Source organism: Habropoda laboriosa, unplaced genomic scaffold, assembly GCF_001263275.1.
Source record: "Habropoda laboriosa isolate 0110345459 unplaced genomic scaffold, ASM126327v1 scaffold18, whole genome shotgun sequence".
Taxonomy (NCBI): domain Eukaryota; kingdom Metazoa; phylum Arthropoda; class Insecta; order Hymenoptera; family Apidae; genus Habropoda; species Habropoda laboriosa.
Window position 1 is genome coordinate 1,758,325 of NW_017100152.1, and position 22,067 is coordinate 1,780,391.

The 22,067-nt window shown below is 46.5% G+C and overlaps 1 protein-coding gene across 1 annotated transcript in view; it reads left to right on the plus strand.

Annotated features, from left to right (window-relative positions):
* Positions 1 to 22,067, plus strand: part of LOC108575141 — a 232,234-nt gene that overhangs the window by 108,506 nt on the left and 101,661 nt on the right. Inside the window, exon 8 of the mRNA XM_017937867.1 lies at positions 20,306 to 22,063. Coding sequence (XP_017793356.1) covers positions 20,306 to 22,063 — 1,758 coding nt within the window. The remainder of the gene's footprint in view (positions 1 to 20,305; positions 22,064 to 22,067) is intronic.

A 22,067-nucleotide genomic window follows, 5' to 3' on the forward strand; every position in this document is an offset into this window, starting at 1 on the left:
TTTAGGGATTGTATGAGTGTGTGTGGGACGGCAGACGTTCTGCAAACAGAAAGGTCTTGGGGTGTGCGGGTCGGGTTTCACGGTCGATCCACGAGAAAGCTGGGAGATAGGAGAAATAACAATGGCGGGCAGGTAAGTCCGCGGTAAATGTTTACCTTTCCTAATTAAATGAAACTCCACCTCCTTCCCTCGCTGCCGTGTGCTTCCTTTGAAAGTGGGGAGAGCGAGAGCACGGTGTAATGGAGACGATGCACCCATTAATGTTGCACGGTAAAAAGGAGAGAGATTAGGGGAGCGGAAAACAGGGCAAAAAGTGCCGAGACGAACGGTACCACCGTCCCCAGAGGGTTGAAGCCTCGGACGGTGAATAATTTTTTGTGGGACGCTCGTTGAATTTTTCCGGGAAATTTTTTCGTTGGCGCTGAAAGAGAGTGAGTGATAGGGCGGGGGGGGAGTTTGCTCGTTGTTCGACGCTACAAAGTTCAACGAAAACTTTGGTCGTCTCTTTTTCTCTGTGAACGAAAGCCGTCATTTGTCTTTCGCTATGGCGTGCGATGTTGATCCATTAGAAAAATTATTGAAATTTTTCCACGTAGAAGAGAGGAGAACACTGGCCTTATTGTCAGAGAAAAATGAAAAATAAATTGATCAAATGGTAAGAAAATATGACGAAAATACAGCTCATCCTGAAGACCGTACACTCGACAATGAGTCACACTTAGCTTATCGTGCAGAAAGTAAACCAGCCTGCTGCACACTTTCTGCTAGCATAGTCGCGCATACCGCTGCGATATATTTTTCTGCACGTCAGCTTCTAATTAAATTCCGACACGAAAATACCTCTTTCCACGGTGTGTTGGTGGCGAGACACGCGATCCAACGCTCGTGTAGCGCCAGCCACCGTGGAATATCGTGCCACGAGAGTCGAATAAAATTACCTGCTTATTAACAATTGGGACATTCTCGGCGTCGTTGTTCTATTCCTACAGCTGAGAGGAAACGGCAAAGAAGCGGAAGGAGAAAGAGAGAGAGAGAGAAAAGAGGATTCTGGCGAGGATATACGATGCGACACGCGTGTCCAGGCAGATGCAGCCAGTAGCCATGCACATGCACGGCCACCATGAGCACGCAACAGCGTGTTTTCATGCGCAGCCAAAGCGTAACGCTCGTGTAGCGCCGCGATTAGACACGCCATGGACTTCGAAGAACCGGTTCTCCTCTCTTCTCTCTTTTGTGCTCTCTCTCTCTCTCTTTCTCTCTCCCCCTTCCCCTCCCTATTTCCTTTCTCACTGTTCAGACCGACTAGATTGTGGGTCGACGGAGAAGAGAAGATGGCGAGGGACAGCAGCGGCACTCGCAAAAAGGACTCGTGTTTCGTTCGTTTCGCCGCCGCGACTTTCTCCTTGCGTAATCCACACTGTCGAGACTTTCTTCTCTTCCTCTCTTGCCGGAGATCCTGTGGAAAATCTGCTCTGTCCTCTTTCAAATCATCCTTCTTCTTTCTCTTTCTTCTTCTGGGTTTTAAAAAGTAGAAGATAAAGAATACTCGGAGAAAAGTGAAAATACAGCGATGAATTGGTGGATGCCAAAATTCACGATAAAAACTTCTTTCGTCTAGTAGAATTTGATTGTACAATCGAACTACGCAAGCTTCTTTAAACGTTGCTGAATTATTAATGAGTTGCGCAACAATCCGTATTTAGCGTGGCTAATAGCGCGTCGATTTTTTGTTTGCCGAGAAAACGAAGCGTTCGCCGAGGAATTAGAGCGATTACGAGGCCACGAGTAGATAAACAGAGGCGCTTATGTAATAATTCGACATGCTCGTTTTTAATTTACGACTCGATACGTGGGTTCCGAGAAAGTTTACAGTTAGGTACATACGCGAACGTACAACTGTGTAAATACGCGTTCGAAAGAGAGAGAGAACATAGAGAAAGGGAAGATATAAGATAATTCGTTCCCTTATCGTAGAAAAATATTGACGCACCGTGATAAGATAAAATACCCATTCGATCACCACCGTGCTCCTTTTCACAGTTTTTACAATTCAACGTGATTTTTCGTTCAGGTTGCCTGCTGGGATTACGATGACCCGACAGTTTCCGACAAGTGTGTATCGAGTATGATAATTATCCGCGTATTAACGATATTACCTAGCTGCCGCGTGATTATACAAAGGTATTTTGATGCCATTCATAGCGGTTATTTTCAACAAGCTAACGTGACTCATAATGTTTCTGTCTCTCTTTTTCTCTCTGGAAAAATCTCGCCTTTTTTGCGTGCAACGTTTTCTATGCAACGTGTGCTCGCTGATTCCGCATCGCAACAGAAATTGATAATTTGCCTTAATTAATTATCCTATCTGTTTTAACGTCTGAATTTTAGCAATGAGAATAAATTTGCGTGGCTTACTCGCTGAAACGGAAACCCTAAATTTGACATAGTTGTAACAAGTTGTAAAAGAGTATCGTAGAAGAATGATAATTTGGGAGTAATAGTTCGCTTATTTATTGACTGAAAACTCGAAAGAGATCGTGTACATAAATAACGTGGGTACAAGTTCGAGGTAATGTTCTGTAATTGCGGTTCGTGTTGAACGCTAAGTGCAGCTTTCCTGTCGGTATCACAGCGAAAGTGTGTTATTAGTTACAGCACTAGATGCGAGATGCCCGCTAGTTCTACGTATGCATTTTCTATAATAGTACAATAATAAGATAACGTATAGACGAACGGGTGAATCAAATTGGCCACGATATACAGCCTTTCTTTTTCAATTTTATATCGGCTTCTACAGCCTCTGCCCGTATCGGATAGAAGAACGCTTCTTCTTCCTTTCTCTCCCCGATACGTGGGTTTCGTGTTTCTCCGAAGCCTTTTCAGTTTTTGCCTGGTATAATCGTTCTCCAATGCTCCCTGTTGGTAGAATTGTCGATAGACGAAATTTTCAAGGATCGCCAGCCCTTTCCCGCAAACTTCTCGACCGTGTAAGAATAAAGAAATCGTAGACGTAGCAGGTGAATGGATTAAAAGATCGTGTAACGAGTAGCAATACGCCATTGTCGCCGGTGAAAAGAATAAAAGTCCTGTGTGAAAGGAAGCAAAGAAAGAGAACGTAGTAAGGCAGACAGGGTCAGCGACAGGGAAACGATGTCATTGATAATGAAGAACCGGTCAAAATGTCCTCATTACCGTAATTAAGTTCGCGATCGTGTAACAAGCCTCTCGCTTGGTGCAGACGAACGATAGACGACGCGTCTATAAACTCCGACGCGGTCGGATAAACGGTGCGTCGGTTTTTACCTGGTTGACGGTTAATTCACCAGTCCCTCGAACATGTTACAAAAACTCGAGGGAATTATAATTGGCAGTTTAACGAGTCCCGCGTACAAAATAATTCCAGGGGTAAAAATGCACCACTTAACCGGTATCATTACCGCTGGATTTGAAACCAGAAATACTCATCGTTCCATGTAAACTGCGTTATCCAAAAAGTTCCGGAAAAACAATTTTCCGTCGATTTTCTGTTCGCGTGGACAAGGTTCTATTTCTTCAGGATACTACACAAAGAATTGATAAGCTCGAAAAGAGTGTTGAGCATTGATGTCTTGAACTCAATCTTCCACGGTGCATTGTAGCAAATTCGTGTGGCCGTGCACGGAGTCACCGGTAGACCCGGTCGGGGCTGGGAGAGCGGGTTCAGCCTGTGACTACTTCGTGAATAATGCATGCCAGCCGCGAGCCCACGCCACCACGCTATATACCAAGATGCCAGACACGCTACTCGGAACCGGGCTTGTATCTATATGGGCACATAGACACCGGGAGGGGCTCTATGTAGCTACGGGCATGTACCACGCACACCACATCTCCCTTTCTCTCTCTACCTCTCTTCTGTTACACGTTGAACAGACCTCTATTTGTGTGTCGGGGCTCGTCGAATCGTGTACACCAGGTAAAGGTAAAGGGAGAAAAGAAGGGATACGTTGAGAGAAGCGTTGTTTCGTTTTTGCCAAGGAAAATGCATGTGCCAGTTTCTCTGCAATGGACAATGATAATACGGGGTATTGAAGTGGCTCTTTTTGTTCGTATTCAACCAACTGAAATAGTAGTCCGCACTCTGAGCCACGTGCCACCGCTTCATAGGAAATTTATGCGAACGACGTACATCATTGATAAAAAGTCAACTACGCCTGTGGTCTTTCGTCAATTTATTACCAGGAACGCATAAGAAAATTTTCTGTCAGAAGCCCACTGACATGTCCACTGTTCTCGAAGCTTGAGAAAAAGCGTACGCAAGAAGAGATGTAGCAGCACGGGGCCGTTGCACAAAGTTCACGGTTTGGAGAGCCCGGCGAAATTCGAAGAACTGGAAAGTTAGGAGTTGATAGATAAACTAGCGTTAACTCGCGCAACAACGGCGCGAAGCGGCAGCTATCGCAGTTTCGTCAGATTACCGGAAGGAGAGCGGTATTTTTCGCTGGCGTGAAGCACGAGCAGACTGTTCTCCGGGCAAAGTTGTGCGCCAGTTTCCTCTCGACAAGACACAGTTCTATATGACTCTCGCTTTTGCTACTTCTCGTCGTCGTTCGTCGAAAACTTCACCCGTATCGCGTAAGTTCTCCGATTGGTCACGTTCCAGCCGCGAAATCCCCGCAACTTCTCTCCACTTCCTCCACGACTCGTTGAAATTCCGATCCCCTGCAATTCGGTTTTTAACTTTCACTCAACAATTTTATACTTTGTGAAACGTGAGCTGAACGTACACTTGAAGAATTCCTTATTAATATTTCTTCTTCTGTAAGTTCATTTTCTGACAGTAGAAGGTTGCTTAATTCTGCTGAAAAGCTGATAAAATGTATCTAATTACACGTTAAATTAAGATTATGTATCAGTGATATACCACTTGAGAAAAATATCTCGGATTCGATCCGCGTCAAAGGGAATGATACCAATCCCCCTCTTATCATCCTATTTTTCACATTTGCATTCATTTTCGAAAACTTCCTTTACAGGTAAAAAGTATTATCCTTAGAATCTCACCGCCAGACTGCGATTGCAATAAATTCTTCTAGGAAAAACAACCAACTATAAATCGTTCTGATTCATTCCACCACTTCCATGCCCCCCTTTCAAAAAATAGTAAGATCGTGTATTTTGGCATCGAAATCACGTGTGATCCGTCGCGTCAAATCCGAAGTGAGTGGGAGGGGGAGTGTTAAAGCGTGTCTCGGAAGAGTTGCTTCCATAAAATGAGGGAAACCTGATTGGTTCGGAATTTTCCATTGAACTGTATCTGGGAAGAAAGTGAGGAATATTGAGTGTGACATCGAGAAAAAAGGGGGTTGCGCGTTCCACTGGACTTTAAATCCTGAGCCGTGTAATGGGAAGGACTTTCTGGGGCATGGTAATCGAAGCCCTTGAGGGGGTAAGATCGACGACGGGGTTTCTCTGCGATGGTTGAAAATACAGGAAGGGTGAAAAGGACACACCGATACAAACACATCTACTACATGGAAGAAAGAAAAAGAGACGAGACGAGGGGAGGGGAGGGGGTAAGGTGGTTGCGATGACTAAATAAAATCAATTAAAAAGTTTCGCCGTGGAGGGAGCACGAGAGAGTTTTCACGAAGTTTTCCGCCGCGCGCACTTCTCTGTGTAGGTATAGGTGTATAACGTCACAGTAGCAGCGGGAGCGGAACTTCTGTTATAAACTGACGATATACCAACACCAACGACCAATTTATGGTTGTTTCGCTAACTTTCCGACTTTCGTGTCGAACTTGTTAATGGCTTTCTGTGGCGGCTCTCTGTTACCATCGCTTCGCTACTCTCCCATTCTAGCTGAACTTCTATTTCACCTTGGTTCTCCGGTACAACTATCTATGAATTTACCTGGCTCTCTACCGATACGCTTTATCTAAATACACGTATTTAACTTCGCCGTGTAATAAATTTACCCTTTCGATGAAGGTAACAGATTTGTCCCTGTTCCTCTTGTGCAACCGAGTGCAACCACTGCACCGGGTTTCACCGTAACTGTTTCTCGTTCAAGTTGAGCACGATTGCTCGGTAGTTACGTTGACGGTGATTAGCGCGGATTACGTGCAATTCTCGGCGCGCGAAAATTCCACACCAGAATCTGAATTTCCCTACTTCACGTCCTGCATTACACGTAATTTTATGTTCAACATTTGTACATATACTTGTTTTTTTTTTTTTTTGCAGACTCCTGAATAACAGAACTATTCTTTTTTTTGTTGCAGGTAAGAAGACTCATGGAAGCTCCATAGTACAAAATTGGTATTCAAGTAACTCTCGTAAGTTAAAGGAAAACAGAAAATGTCTTTCGAGGCCCGATTTTTCTCCGAGATACCTCGGCTCGCTTTAAGAGAAACACCTTGAATTTCAGCGAAGTGCAAGCATATCGGATTACACTTGCAAAGTCCGCGTAAAGCGAAATCATATAGATGCTGTCGCATCGTTCTTCCCTCTTAGGCCTTGCGTCCAGGAAGCTACCACGCGATAACAGTTTCGGTTATCATGGCGAAACGCGATAACATGCCACGTTCCCCACTTCGTAAGTGTAAGATTAAACGCGGAACACGAGTTCCGCGCAGTTTTCTCGCTCGTCCGTTTGTCACGCGTATTCTAGAAAGTTCAATTTATCATATTAGCTACATCTGAAAAATTCAATCGTTAAGGTGTGAATAAAAATTGTGTAGTAGGGGAAGATTGCGCCGTAATGCAGAAAAACATCTTTAAGTACGACTACCGAGAGAAACCTCGATTCAAAGTATCGCAGAAACTTGATCCATCTGATTGCATGCAATTACGAGCAGAACCTGTTTTGAACTTCAGCTCGAAATCTTAATTACAATCTTGCGGTGATGTTTGGCGTTACTAGCAGAAACGCGAACGCGCTCTTATAATAATTCGCCGCTTTTCTTCTATACTCGCATTTCACGATAAGTTATTCCTTTATTTCGAACTTTAAACCGGGTCATCTTGCCAACTGTTATTCACATGTCCAGCGAAACACGTGACACTCGTGGATATAAAGTTTTCGTAATCAGTTCTAGAATGAAAAATAAATTTAATCGATTCGTGGAAAAATAGGAAAGTGCTGCGCACGGGAATGAAAATATCACGTTTAGAAACGTGGCGCTTAATCTTGGACAGATCTTGGAGCGATGTAAATTTAAATAACAGAATTATCCGCGCGATAAATCTGACCAAGCCATTTCCATTCTAATATCATGCTTATCTTCTACGGCAATCGCGAGAATTATTTTAATTATCGGCTAGAGAACAAAGCAGGGAGGGAGTCCCTTCCTCCTTTGTTTCAATTCGAAATTCCAAGTATGTAGTACCACGAAAGCTGAGTCAATATTGACTTAAGCTAAATTCCGTGTATGTAACGACAGTTAACCTAGATTTCCCGAACGATAGGAATCATTTCGCGAATGGCGCGTACACATACATATACCACATGCATACACAACGAATCGGTAGAATTTTTCCTCTGCCAAATATCCATTAAGGTCTGTTTTGAAACCGTGCAAAGTCGAGGTAAATAAACGCGATGCGATTTCGAGGATATAGAACGGGGGCACCCGAACGAGGATTCTAAAATGGCGAAGGTTTATTTGTTCGTTTTCGAAGAGTCAAAGTATATCGAGCTAAAAGTAGAGGATTTAATAGAGGTTGTAGAAATAATCGCTCCGAGACGAGACCAGGCTGGAAGTTGGTCAAGAGTAATTGCGAGATCATCGCACGACAAGGAGGATGTCGCCATTAAACGCGGACATGTGCGAGATTACGTTAGCTTAAATCTCTGGGAACATATTTCAACAAACACAGGAACGATACGTGAAATATTGAGTCGAGAAGGACGCGAAGGAACGAGTTGAATTTACGACTTTTTTTGATCGTCATTCGTGGTAAATGTTGGAAATATCATTTCGAAGTGAAATATTATAGAACCGCGTGAAATCAAATTTTGTATAACTGTACAATTGGAGAGTTAGGAGACGACACGTATACTCTCAAGGATGAAAAAGAGAAATGTTTCGGGTAGCAAATTCCAACGATTACTTTGGTAAGGTAGAACAGCGAGGGGAGGAAATGGAAAGGAAAACGGAGAAGGAGAAAGTGGACAATGACGAATAAGCAGTTGTGCACCGCGGACGAACCAGCTGGCCTGACCTCTCACGTTTACACGATAGTGATAAATTATTTATTTCGCGACGTCTGGCCAACGGCCAAGATTTTCTGTCGCCTTCGGCTTCCAACCGATTCTTCGTCTATTTATACGTGTGTGTACACACACGTACTCGTTGCTTCAGTGTGTCTCCACGGTTTTTCCCTCCTCTTTCTTTTCCTCTCCGTCTCTCTGTGTACCGCTGTACAACGGTGTAACCTAAATTCACGATCCTTCTCTTGAACAAAGAGCACGAATGCGTGTGCAGCCACGCAATATAATCCGATTAGATAAGGAGAAATAAACTGAACTTTTTGCCACCTTGTCACCAAAATCGGCAGTTCGTGTAAAGGGATCTTTTATTACCGACAAAGGTGCCGATTTCCCCTTTTTTTTCGTCTTCCCTGTACAGAGTTAAAAATATCAGTGGACGCGACAATGGATGGAAGAAGCGTTTCACGGAAGAGTATCGGCTTAAATAGGAGTGGCATTTGTAGGGTCCTTGAGTACGGTCAAGATCGTGTCCGTAATACCGATTATGTTTAACCAGCGCGTAATTGTCGGTCGTAATTTACTAATTCCGGGGAAGCAGACCGGGAGAATGGAATAGCGATAGAGGGAAGAGGGAGAAAGAGAGCACGCGTAGCGCTGCAAATTAATTATCACTTAATTCTGTATTTGAAAACGCCCAGTCCTTTGTTCTTTTAATTTTATCATCGGAATTGGTCTCTGATGGAAAGAAAATGTATCAATTGGTAGGTTAAAACGAAAGATTGGAGAAAAGTTTAGCTCGGTAGTAATTTAATCGAGAATTTCACGGAGATAATTGAAGACAGTTAAAGCGGAGCGCATTGCTGAAACAATATTCTCCCGATATTAGCGGAAACACGAGGAACGAAACTCTCGACTAGGGGACAGTATACGGTTGGTGAGGGTGTGTACGTATGTACACGGTAGCGGAGGGTGGTTAGGGGCGCGGGAGGAGAAATTAAATCGCTATCTCGATGAAGCATCGCGTCTGAATCATCCGCGCGATATCTGCGTGCATATCGACGTGTTTTCAGAGGGAGAGAGGGTGGTTGGGAGGAAGGGAGGGGCTCCTTCGCTCCCTCCGATGGCTCTGCCCACGGACGTTACACCGCAATTACTCGACGGCGTATTGATCCGACGGCTCGCAGTCCCACGGTTCGCAGAATCCCTCGTTCAAGCAACCCTCTCTCTTTCTGCCCCGCTCCGGAATACCCTTTCGTTTCGAGAAGGAGAAAAAGCCCCGGCTGCGGAAGAGCCAGGGAACAGGGAAGCTAACTCCCGCGATATTCCCTGGAAATTCTACTCTCTGCGAATATTTCCGCATGAAAGTATATCGTGTTTAAATGAAAGAGATTCTGGAATTCTTCGGCAATGGATTATCAAGAAAGAAAGGGAACTCTATCGGAATGTATGATCGATTGAAATTAAGCAGGAGATAAAAATCTTGGGTCTCCGGATGATGGTAGGTCAGAAAAGGACAGAAGGAGGAGTGAGTGCACTGGTGTGTGGGCATTACGGGACTGCGGCAATTATCCGGGACTTTCCTTTTGCACCTTGCCTCTTTCTAGTCTCCTACACACAGACACACGCTCGCGGTCACACACACGTACATAGGTAACCCGTTCTTCAGGTTGTGCACGGGCACGGTGTGCAGGAGGAGAGGCAAATCTGTCGGTGGAACGAGAAACGAGCCACGAACGGCTTTTCAGTCGCGCTCGTGCGTGTACACAGCGACGGGACGATGGAAAGAGCCAGCTCTGGAGAAGACGGCGGTGGAGGGGGAGGTAACGGAGGAGGTTACAACCGGGGTTTAATGAAACCAGTCGAGGTCCGTCAAACCGGTTCAGCTAGTTCTCCGTTTGCCACGTTGGCCCTCTCTCGCCTCTCTCGTTCTCCCAAAGCCTTATTCGTGTAGAGAGAAGGGATCCCAGAGAGGCGGCAGCAGCACCAGCAGGCGGAACAGAGATCTATCCAGAGAAGTTTCTCTCTCTCTCTCTCTCTCTCTCTCCTTCTCTCTACGTTCGTTCAACATACTCTGCTCCCCCTCTGGTTTCGTTCTCTCCTGGTTGGACTGCATATCTCAGACACAGATCGCAGCCGGTGACTCTTGCACTCGTCTGCTGCCCGGCTCTGTAACCTTGCCTTGCGCGTGTGTACACGAGAGAAACGTGCTGCGTGAAATCCCCCTTAACCGAGAGAGTATATGTATATACACCCACGACGACTGGGTCGAGAATTATGGTAACGGGGGGAGCCTCGTATCCGCCCCTGTTTGATAGTCCCGTCGCGATGCAAACTTGCCAGAGTACCTACCTCCCTATCTCCCCCCCCCCCCTCCCTCTCTCCCACTCTCGGCGAACGTTTCCCGATTCTAAAGCTATCAGTCTCTCCTTATCCCTCTACGGAATGGCACAGGGAGAAAAGGTGATTCCTTCCACGTAGGTGTTTTCTTTGTGTAGGAATTCGTGACTATAGGGAACAACTGTGGCACGTTTCTTGACCCACTTCTTGAATCGGTGAAAGAAGAGGTCGTCGTAGCATCGAGGTCAACTCGTTTTTGCCGAATTTGCCTGCTACGTTATTTTTAGGATGACCTGATTGAATTAACCCTTTCACTATGGCTCAGTTATCTAATTGATGTGATGAATGTATGCGTTGAGTGACAGTAGTCACTGTTAGTAGTAGAAGGGGTAAGGGGGAAGAGTACACAATCGAAACAGGTTGGATAACGAGGAAAATGGTGGAGTTGTCTGTGTGGAAATGTGACTTCGATTCATTTTTCATTGAGGCCCGTTGAACGAAATACTGTACACGTGTTACCGAGATTAATTTTTGCACCGTAATTAGTCCTCGTTGCACTACTCCCAGGCTCCACTGCGTTTAATCACGAATCAGCGTCGGGGTCGCTAATTATCAGTTCTATCCTTTAATTAAGTGCGTCGTTAACGTAACGGAGTGTCTACAAAAATACTTCTCAACGGCGTACACACGCGTTGCGTTGAACGTTGTTTGAAGGCATTCGAAAGCGGCCGTCGCATAGACTGCTATCGGTGGAAACTTTCATCTCGCTATTTGCTCTAATTGCTAGCTCAGCCAGGAAGATTGGCAAACGTTATTTTCCCCGTTAATGAGTAAACGCACACGGCCGCCATGTAATGACTGTTTTTTAATAGGAACAACTTTCTGCCTGGCGAATAAAGCACGCGTACTCACCCCTCTCTCCTCGCGTCTCACAACTCCAGTGCGACGTAATACAATTATTTCGGTAAATATAGGGGCCGGAAACAGGGGACTTACGATATGAACCATTGGATTCTTCGATCGAAAGTGTGCAAAATCGAATGTAGTTTTTCTCGTCGTTAACGCTAGAATTTATGTTCCCAAGTTAAATTTAAGCAATTTCCACGAGTAATTAGGTACCAGTCGTTCTGACTACTTGGGTAGTTCTTGCATTAACGACGATAAGTCACAGAAACGAGCATAAAGTTAACAAATCGAATAATGAATACTGATCAGCCAGGTATAAGAGACGAAGGTTGAAGTCGTTCGAGCAGATACGAGCAATAAACGAGCTTTTAAAGCCTAACGAATCTCGAAAACGTGCAATTGTACGTTTGGTGGAGGAAGGGCGGAGACTTTGATGAACTTGCAATTTTTCCCCGGACCAACGAGACTAAGAAACTCTGAAGCAAAAGTTTTCAACTATTAACCAGCCATTCGCGTTTCTCTAGCATGCAATCTCGCTTCCTTTTACTTCTCAGATCTTCCGGAATTATTATAGCAAGAAAGGATCTTAGATCGATAGAGGGTTTTTTTGATCGAAAATTCTTTTTCCTAGAGAGAATTATGTTCTCTCCAGGTACATGTTGCCAGTCCACCTAGGCCAGAATTCAATGACTCACCACCATCCGAGCAGAGCACGTCGAGACGTTGATCCCGCATTAATTACTCTCTTTCCATTAGTCGAAAGAGCTTTCAACTATTCTGCAACTTCTGAATCTTTCTCTTCCCTCAGAACTCAGGATTATTTCGGTTTCTCCGCAAAGGAACACCCTCTTCAACGAGCATCCATCTCGAAAGTATCTTAGTTGAAAGAGCAATATCTAAAAGTACTTGACACTCGAAAAATCGCAGCGGTCAATGTAGACAAGCTGACAGGATTTGTAGATTATAGACACACCATGTCGATTGGCATGGTATATATCGATGTGGGTGTGCTCGCGATAAGCTTACATTTTATTTAAACGGTAACAGATACGATAAGTCCCCTATCTTGGCGATGTGTCACTGTAGTTATATCAATACGGGTGATGCACATACAAAACAATGAAGCATTATTCATAAAAGCTGGATGAACTTTTGGAATCTGAAGGGAGCTGGAGGGAGTATCGAGAAACAAACTCCAGCGTATCGAGGAGAAATAGTCGTAAAAAAACGTATTACCAGCGTTGAAACCCTATTTCCACGCTGCAGGGTCCCTGCCAAAAACTACACTCTACTCGATACCGAAAAGCCTTTGAACCTAACGACTGTTTCTCCTCTCTCGTTCTCGAGAGAACGAAGAGAGAGTCACGTCGGCGGCGCAGTTCCAGAAAAAACAGGGGAGACTTTCCGGCGTCGAGACGCGACATTAAAGAGCGGTCCTTTCTGTGTCCCTCTTTGCGGACGGTAGAGGATTCTCTAACTTCGTTTCGGCAATGGAGCGCGCATCAGAAACTGTCTCATCCAGGAATAACGACTGCCACGTTACATACACGAGCCCCGAAGCCATTGGCTTGCGCTAAACCCACGGAGAGTGGTCTCAGGGGAGGTCAATTGGTCGTGACGTCACCGGCGCAACACAATAAAATATAATGGCCGAGCCAGTCTAAGCAAAACATGCCACCGGTTTGTGACCCGAACAAGACGCCGTTTAGAGCTACGTCCCCTCGCTTCTTCCCTTTAAAGGAACGGTTCTGTAAAATTTGGCGTTTCTTAAGTTTTCTTTTTTCTTTTTTTGTAACAACGTGTCAATCAAAATTGTATAAGAGTGATAAATCGTAGCTCTCGAAATATGCACGGATGGTATCTGCTCGCAGGTACTCTTTCTATGTTTCGAGAGACCGTGCCGGAGCCGCAAGAAGTCGATGCAGCGAACCCTTTCAAGGCCTCGACTCGACAAACCCATTGCACCGATGTGTCTGTATTTACAGAACGGACAGCCGAGGGGTATGGAGCCGTGTATCGCGAGCATTTTACGCATACTTGTCATTCATTTGCGCTCGTTAATGACCCCTTCGTCGAACAGACAGTTGTATTTGTCCTGTGACTCCAACAAAATGGACAAGCTTTCGTTCTCAGAATCGCTAATCCGACTGCAGTTTACGTCATTAGCGCGGAGGCACACACGATCATTGTCTGATAACCGTGTGCTTCATTGAGACGCTGTTGTTCAGACGTTCGAAATTATTTTGTTCTCTCGAAGAATAAATTCGCAAGATAGAAAGGAAGGAAGGAGTCTCCCAGAGGAGAAGTTTCGTAGAAAACTGTCTAAACGGAACACGAACGCGGATTAAACGGTGGTATTTCTGAGGTAGCGCGATTATCGATCCACAGATAGTTATTAGAGGCAGCATGTCGCGCACAGTATGGTATAATGTGTCTTTCGAAGGCAGCAGGAAACGATAAAGTCGAGGACACCCTGTAGATAGATCGAAGCCCCGGAGAGAGCTATTCGCGGGGTTAGGTGAACGTGAAGGTACGTACGTAGCCGAGGCTCCGCTTCATCGGCCATTTCCGCGTTTACGGCCCCCCATATAGCCAAGAGCTAATAACGACTGTCGATCGAGCGTTTGTGATTCTCCGGACGGTAATACGACCAATTAAACAGCTCTACACGCTTTCCAGTCTCTCTGGAAACGAAACGTAAATAACGGGTTGTGCTGACGAACTGTGAAATCGAAAACACCGAAATGTAGGGTATCCTGTACCTATTCGTTTTATCAATGTTCGACTTTAACTTAACCTTTATCTTGCAATTTAATCCGTCTCTATTTGTGCCACCGTGAGCCACAGAAATGTCGCGAATTCGAAGCTTTAACTGAAGCTATATTTTTGCTCAGTATAACACTTCCACCCCCTGAAAGCTACTCGGTTAGAAACAAGACGATATTTATTGCTCCATTACGATTAGCGATCAAGCCACCTGGCTCCCTTCGACATAATTATCGTTCGAGATATATCATTCAGGCTGTAAGAAAGGCAACGGTGATTTATTAATAGAATATCTCACGGTTGGTAGTCCCGATTACGCGTGAATCGTATTCGAATGACGTGGAGTTCGATTTACAGCTAAATACACATTTGTCAGTGACGCAGATCGAAACGGGCGATAGTGTGTTCGCGAGGCGTGATTTGTGGCCGAGTACACCACGCGAATTGTACGTATAGAGAGGCACTTTTCATTCGCGACGCGCTTTATGCGCATTACGCCAGCTGATTTCGTCGGGTAAGCAAAGATTCCGGACCCGTCGTACCGTAACCGCTGGTAAAATCATTTTTACTGTTACGCTTTCAAGGCCGTCAACTCGCACGCCTACTGAAACTTCGATTATATAAATAACCGGATGATTACTTTTGGTATTTCAACCCTTCAACCAGAAAGCATATTTCAGATATAAAAGAATAAAAGAGAAAGTTTGATAGAAAGTTTCACAGTTCTGACGCAAATAATCGACTTCGTGAAACGACTTCTCCCAACGAGTGTTACCCTATAATAAACGTCTTGTTTATTGAAAAGAAAATTATACGTAAGGGATGAAATGATCGAACATTGAAATTATCAGCCGATATTGCACAGGCACGTGAACAGGCCGGCTAAAATCTAACAATAACCAGTGACAAAAGCATCGAATTGCATCGAGGTTCCCCTCTATGTTCACCCATGTCGAGGGCCGTGCTCGTGACATTTTGTGTACGCACCAAATACGCGCACGGCCCTCCCTCTCTTCCCCCTCGTCGGTTAAACTTGGTGCACGAGTAGGCACATAGGTGCATCCTGTGGCCCGTGTAGGAGGTGGGGCATTCAGGCTTTATCGGTCGTAAACACGCGAGTAATTATCGTAGCCGGCCATCTTGGTCCGCAGGCACGTCACATCCGGTCACTGACCATTCAATCGTTGCGATCCGAGGCTACGGCTAATAAATAATTCAGAAACAATGGGGACATCTCGCCTCCTCCGCCTCTGCTGAAAATCCAACCAGAGACCACCTCCTTGCCCCGCCTTGCCTCATATCACCTCGCTTCACCTCGCCTCTCCTCGCTTCGTGCCGTTAACCCCCTTAACGCTGGAATTACTGAATGAGAATTAACTGCCGCTTTCCGGCTCCCTGGCAAGTTCAAGGTTTTCTGCGACTCGTAGGCTCTACATTTCGAAGGATAATGCGGGACATTTCGTTACAAGTTAAGCTCCTTGTTAACATCGGTTGAAACTCTTTTTCATTGAAAGATACACTTGTCATCCAGGCGTGACGAAATTACTTATAATTTATACAGCAAAAGGAAATTTGCGAGTGAAGCTTTTCTACACGTGAATGATGGCAAATTGTAGGGACAAAATGGCCGCGTGAAATTGTCCAGGAAAATTAGAGGAATTTCATCCGAGCCGGAGAGGCAATATCGTTCGCAGTTGATGTTACCCAACCACGTGGATTGCGTAACACAGGTTACGTTTGCTGGACAGAGATAAGCTGCGTAAGAAGGAAAGTTTCACAACGCCACCGGTGATATAATTCACTTGACGTTTCCCCGATTGACCGTGGTCGTTAATCCGCTTTTTTCCTCCACCGGAGGCATCGCGATGCTCCGCGAGACATTGCGTGTTCTCTTATTTCTTCGCGGATCATCTCCCGGTTTTTGTTCCCCTTCAGCCGTGGAAACAAAAGAGCCGGTCGTAAGAGAAGAGGGAAAGAAGTCGAAACGCGATCTTTGGGGTGGCTGGAATTCGTCACGTGTTGCCCATACGGAATTGGTTTTTATTTTTTCAGGGACCGTTCGCCGCTCTCTCTCTCTCTCTCTTTCTCTTTCAACTCGTCAGCCTTGACTCTTGTCACGGAGAAAATTTGTCGTAGTGAACGAACAAAGTGGCCAGTGACTCTCAATCTTCTCGGTTTATGTTCAGGGTACTCTTGAAAGTGTATGCGCATGTACGTTTACATAGTGGCTCGACGAGATGCAGGCGAAGGAAATCGAACAGATTGACCCAGTTCATCTCCACGCCGATCGTCAATCCCTTTATAAACGACGTTCCACTTTAATTCGACCGAAGGCGGCTGAACTGAAGTGTCCACGGTGTCGATCGTCACGCTTTATTTTTACCCCCGTTGCTGTTTGTTTCTCTCGGAATTTCTGCTTTCCTGTCCCGCATGCCTCTTCGACGAACGCAGCTACATAATTCACAGGGTTAGGTTAGGTTAGGTTAGGTTTTTAGCAATGTGCTTGTTAAAAAAAGGGTGAACAATGATCGATTGAAGGGAAAAGAAAGGATGGAAACTGCATGGAGGGTTTATCAAAGCGGCACGTTGGAATCGTGGATGGTCGTTTTACGGGTAAATTGGGCAGTCGGCGCGCAGCTTGGCATGGGGCCTGCGAGTCTCGGAAGAAGAATAAGAAAAGTGGAAAGGAGGTCTTCTGGCTGCTGGCCAACCCTTTTATTTTTATACCCGGTGTCGTTCTCGCCGTCTTCCCACCCCCGATCTCGCCATTTTCCCCCGCTTTCGCACGAAAATCACTCTCCTCCTCCGAGCACACAGTTCGAAATAAGTTTATCAACAAACGCGCGGGAGATCCTCGCAGGCGAGCGCCGCACCGGCCAGAAATAGAGAGGCTCGAAAATAACCGCGCAAGACGAGACGCGAACTGTTCTCGAGAAACCATTTTCTGATCCCCTTTGGGCTGCCTCCTATTTCCCTCCACGCTTCATTCACCAACCATTCTGCTCCTTTTTCCCCTCCTTTGTGTGTTGTGGACGCTCAATGCAGCAGTAGCCTTCGATTGTGATTTCTAATTAAAGGCAACCCTCGTATAACGGGGGAAATTCGTGTCGTGTCAAGCAAAATTGAAACTAGGTTTCAAGGGGTTGGAAAAAGAGAGTTTTATTTCGAACAGTTTTTATGGTTAAAAAAAATGGATAATACCTGCATTTACTGTCATCATAATGAAGTGTGTAAAGCCAGCGAGGAAGCGTGATGCAGAGAAAGGAAGGGGAACCGATAAGGGTGGATAATCGATAAGGGGGCTGCTGCATTGGCAAAGTCGAAGGACTACCTGCATGCCGTTCCGATTTTGACAAAGCGTTCGAATACTCGCCAGACTCGGCCAACCGTGTCTAATTTCATCCCTACGCGACCTGGCTCAGGACAAGTCGATATCCGTCGTAGTGCAAGGGTTGCTTTGTCCTCTCTGACAAAGAGGATCCATATAGTTGTTCTTCTCAACTTTACCCTTCTACCGATAAAGGCCAATCGCTCGAAAGCTCTCCGTGTAGATCGAAAACACGATATTTATCAAGTTGCGATAGAAATCTGCATAGTACCTGTCACGATAATTTCATTCGGGATGTTCATTGATACATCGAACTTTATCGAACAGGGTTGACGTTATGTCTATTGTACTTGTAATATTATTAATTCATTTAACAGTATTTATCGAGAGCCGATGGGCAAACCTATCTCGGCAAAGCGCATCACTCTAGCGGGTTTTATCGGAAAAATACGTTGACGAAGAATGGAACGTTGCGAGAATGCTATACGCAAATGAACATTTCCACGAAATGAAAATTCATATCCTGTCCGCGGCGTATTTTTGACACGAAACACGAGATCCCGGCCGTGTAATCACCCGTCACGTGCACCTCAATAACCTCCGCCAGTAATCCTCTTATTTTCCGTTGAAAACTCATTGCTTGGATTATAGTTCGTTCTCTGTTGGTGTCAAACGCGAAAATCTGTCTGTCTTGAAATACCGATTATTCGAAGCTGAAAACAGAACAGTGCATAAGCACGATAGATACAGAACGTTGACCATTTAATCACTCCCCAGAGACCTTCGATTCCGATCGATTCTCTGCACAACTTTCGAGGCAATCCAAAAGCAAATTCGTGCAAACTAGACGGCCAGGTTCCGGGTATATACATAGGAATTGAGAGGAATTTCAGTGGTTTGGTTCGGTTAGAAATCACCGATTCTGGTTTCTGTCGCTTTGAGAACGCGTCTAATTCCGGTGATCTGGTCCAACGCGGTCCGGAACGAACCCAAACAAGGCGCTTGGAAACGAGGAACCAATCGCGCTGTGGCTTGGTGCTTCGATCTCCAGAGAGGCGGTCGCGTTATTCGAGCGAAAACTGACCGTGATGAAATGTGTTTCCTTCTTCGGTATGTACGATACGATTTTACCTCCTGGTAAAATAATAGTTCTAGCGGGGTGACTCTTTCCTTCTTCATATCCCCCCCCCCTTTTTCTTCTTCTTTCCTTCAATTCAAAAGAGAATAGTCGTCGAAAGTTTATTTCCAGTAGGGTGTAGAGTCGGCGCTTTTGCGCTCACGGGAATAATGGCGAGGCGAATTAAAATCTAAAGCAAAGTACGTTAGCGCTGTTCAATTACGCAGGGCGTAATGCTTGCAGAGGGAGAGGCGGAAGACAAACCGCAATCGCTAGGAAACGCGAAACGTCGAGTTTGCGAACGCGCACCCGTCCACGTTACATGAGCGCACACATGCGTGGATCTTCTCCATGTATTCCGGTACATAAAGGTCTGCGCATCGAATAAACGCACCCCACGTATGCAACGCCGTTGCCCGCTCGAGTGCTTCTCCCCCTCCGGGTAATAACAGTAAATCCTCGGTAATAAATCCCTCTCTTCTTTCTCCTCTGTGCCGCGCACCCACCATGCATTCTCCCTACCTCCTCCACCTGTCCGTTCTTCCGTCTCTGTTTCATTCCCCGTGCTTCATTCGCTGTTGTCGTTTCCGTTCATGTATACGCGGTATTACTCTGGTGGTCCGTTTAACCTTGTTGGTACGTACGTACCTTCACATTTCTATCCCTTCGCATTCGATTTCCACCAAGGTAGGGTAGAGTGCATTTGTTTATTTCAAAAGGCTAGCTTGCGATTTAGGCAACCCAGCCCTATATCCAATATACAGCTGTTTCCCACGCTGAATCATTACTTCAAAGCAAAAACGCGTTACCGCAAATTGTCCTCAGGTAGCACTATCGCGTTTCCAGCGAGTCGAGCGAGGAGAGCCTCGAACTTCCCGGGGCTGGCACGAGCATAGACCGAATGGCAATTCACCAGGTGCAACGTGTTCGCTAGGCTATCAAATATTGCCAATCCTATCGGGGTCAAGTTGCATTGCGCATCTGGAAGGTCGATCCGATCCCGGAGAATTACTTGTTCGCAAGATTAGCCCACGGATCACTGGCTGTTCCGCCGATTGCTTCCCTTTCCTCTTGCTGCATATTCGTTTTAACGACGATCGATTCGCGAAAATAATTTTAACGAACATTTCACTAGTCGTGTGCTCGAACAGATGAGTCAGCGATTAGAAGAAATGAATAGTTTTCCAGGAAGACCTAAGAGCACTGATTTTCTAATGATCCGCGTATCAAAGAGATTAGGGAATCTCCTAGGTAGTTGTCTCTTGTCATAAACAACCGGAGCTGCGAACAGCTTCGTTAAATCGATCGACTTTAATCGACAAGGTTGAACAAGGGTACGCGAGCAGCCTTCTACTTACCGAGAAGACACGACGCATCCACGTCGATAATCGATAACCTTGATTATACATTGGACAATATAATAATTTCACGCTAAATCTTTGCTCGCCTCGCTCTGCCATTGCACTTTTCACTTTTACCAACTATTTCCATCGAAGTTCTTCAAAAAACTCCTTTAATACGTTCCATGAACTTTCGATATTCTTATAGAACAAGGTTCACGAGTAACAAAATCAGCGTACAGAGAAGAAATACATTAATATTTATCCGATTTTTGATCATAGCAACCATCTAATCATTAAACAAACTGTTTCAGAGAAGAACACCGCGCGCAACAACCGTCGGAGACGCGTTAGCGAAGGTGCCAGTCGCGAGAGGTTGGAGAAAGACACTATCGAGACCAACCTATCGACGCGACAGGAAGACCGAGAGAACAAGGGTCCACCCCCAGGCAGGCCCAGCAATCGTATTCCGCGAACAGTGTTAGAAGAAGCGAATAGCGCGTCGAGTAGCGCCGCGAAATTGCGAAAACGGGCCACTACCACTGTGGTAAAGAGTCCCGTCGAGAATCCTTCACACAGGCCTGTACGACGAAGACCAAGGCCAGCTGGTGGCCAAGACACGAAAACAGAGCCCGATGGTCTCGATCACTCTAGCATCGCAAAGTCTCCGGAGAAAGAAGAACGTCTGAGCAATAGATCAGACGAGGAGGATCGCGTTGGAGAAGAAGACGAGGAAGAGCAGGAACACTACGATCCCCTGACCAAGAGGCTCAGGACAAGTCCAATAAGTTGTAGTAGGAAGCTCAGATCGGAACGAAAGGGAGGGGGGAAGGGTTGCGAGGAAACCGCGTCAGATCAAGAGGAAACAGAAGGACAAGAGAGGAAGCGGCAGGACGTGGGCGAAGGAGAGGACGATAAGCTCGAGGAGAACGAGGAGAGTCAATCTAGAGAGCGGGACAGGGAACCGGAGCCGCCACCTCCGAACAAAGTAGACCCTGGAGGCGACACGGTTCTCGAACAGAAGCAAGCGGACGCTTCGCATCAGGAGAGGAACAAGGGCAAGGAACAGGTGTCCGTGAATGGATCGTCGGTGTTCGACGAGAAAGCCAGCGTCCTTCTCGATGTTGGCGCGACGCTGCTGAAGCCCGCGTCCAACTCGAAGTCTAAGAAAAGCGCCGAGGAGGAAGAGGTGGAGGAGGTACAGGAGGAAGAAGAGGAGGAGGAGGGGGAGGAGGACGAGGAGGAGGAAGAAGAACGGGAGGAACCAGAGCGGATACACGAAGAACATCGAGAAGAGGAGCAAGAAGAGGAAAGGCCGAGAAGAACTGAGCTGACTACCGAGCTAGGCACGGAGGATAGCGTGGGTAGCGTGAGCGGCGCGAGGGCGGCGAGCGTCGAATCCGTGGTCGAGCTGCTGGAGTCGAGCAGTCAGGACTCAGGCTCCGTGCTGGAGAGGCTGAGTCCGCTTAGTAGCAGCGGCGGCGGCGGCTCAGGCAGGCAGAGCCTGCTCCTGGAGCAGCAGAGGGAGCAGGAGCGGAACAGGCACAACGAGAGTCCTGTCATCCTAGCCGAGAGGCTGAACAAGCCGCCACCGCCGGTCGCTGGTCACCATCACCACCACCTGCAGCCCTACCAGCAGCATCATCATCAACAACCGCCGCCGCATCATCACCAGCAACGTTATTCTACCGGTAGTCCTGTAATCCACCATCATTCTCAGCAGCAGCAGCAACAGCATCATCATCATCAGGCTCAACAGCAGCTACACCAGCACCAGGTAGTGAGTAGTCCGCATCAGCAGCACCAGCCCCCGCATCATCACCAGCTGACCTCATCAGGCCTCCTCGAGGTGCAACAGCAGTCTCACACATCGAGGGGCGGCGATGAGGCCGGCCTTATGGAAGTGGAGGCCGGGGCCGGTATACCTGGAAGCGGTGTGCTCGCTGGTGTGCCTGCAGCGGTGGGCATTCGAGTCGCGACCGGCAACGCGGCCGCGAGCGGAACTTATGGCGACAGCGGCTCTGACAGCGGGGTAAGCTCCCTGAGGAGCGCTGGCTCGGGCGACGAGAGAAGCGG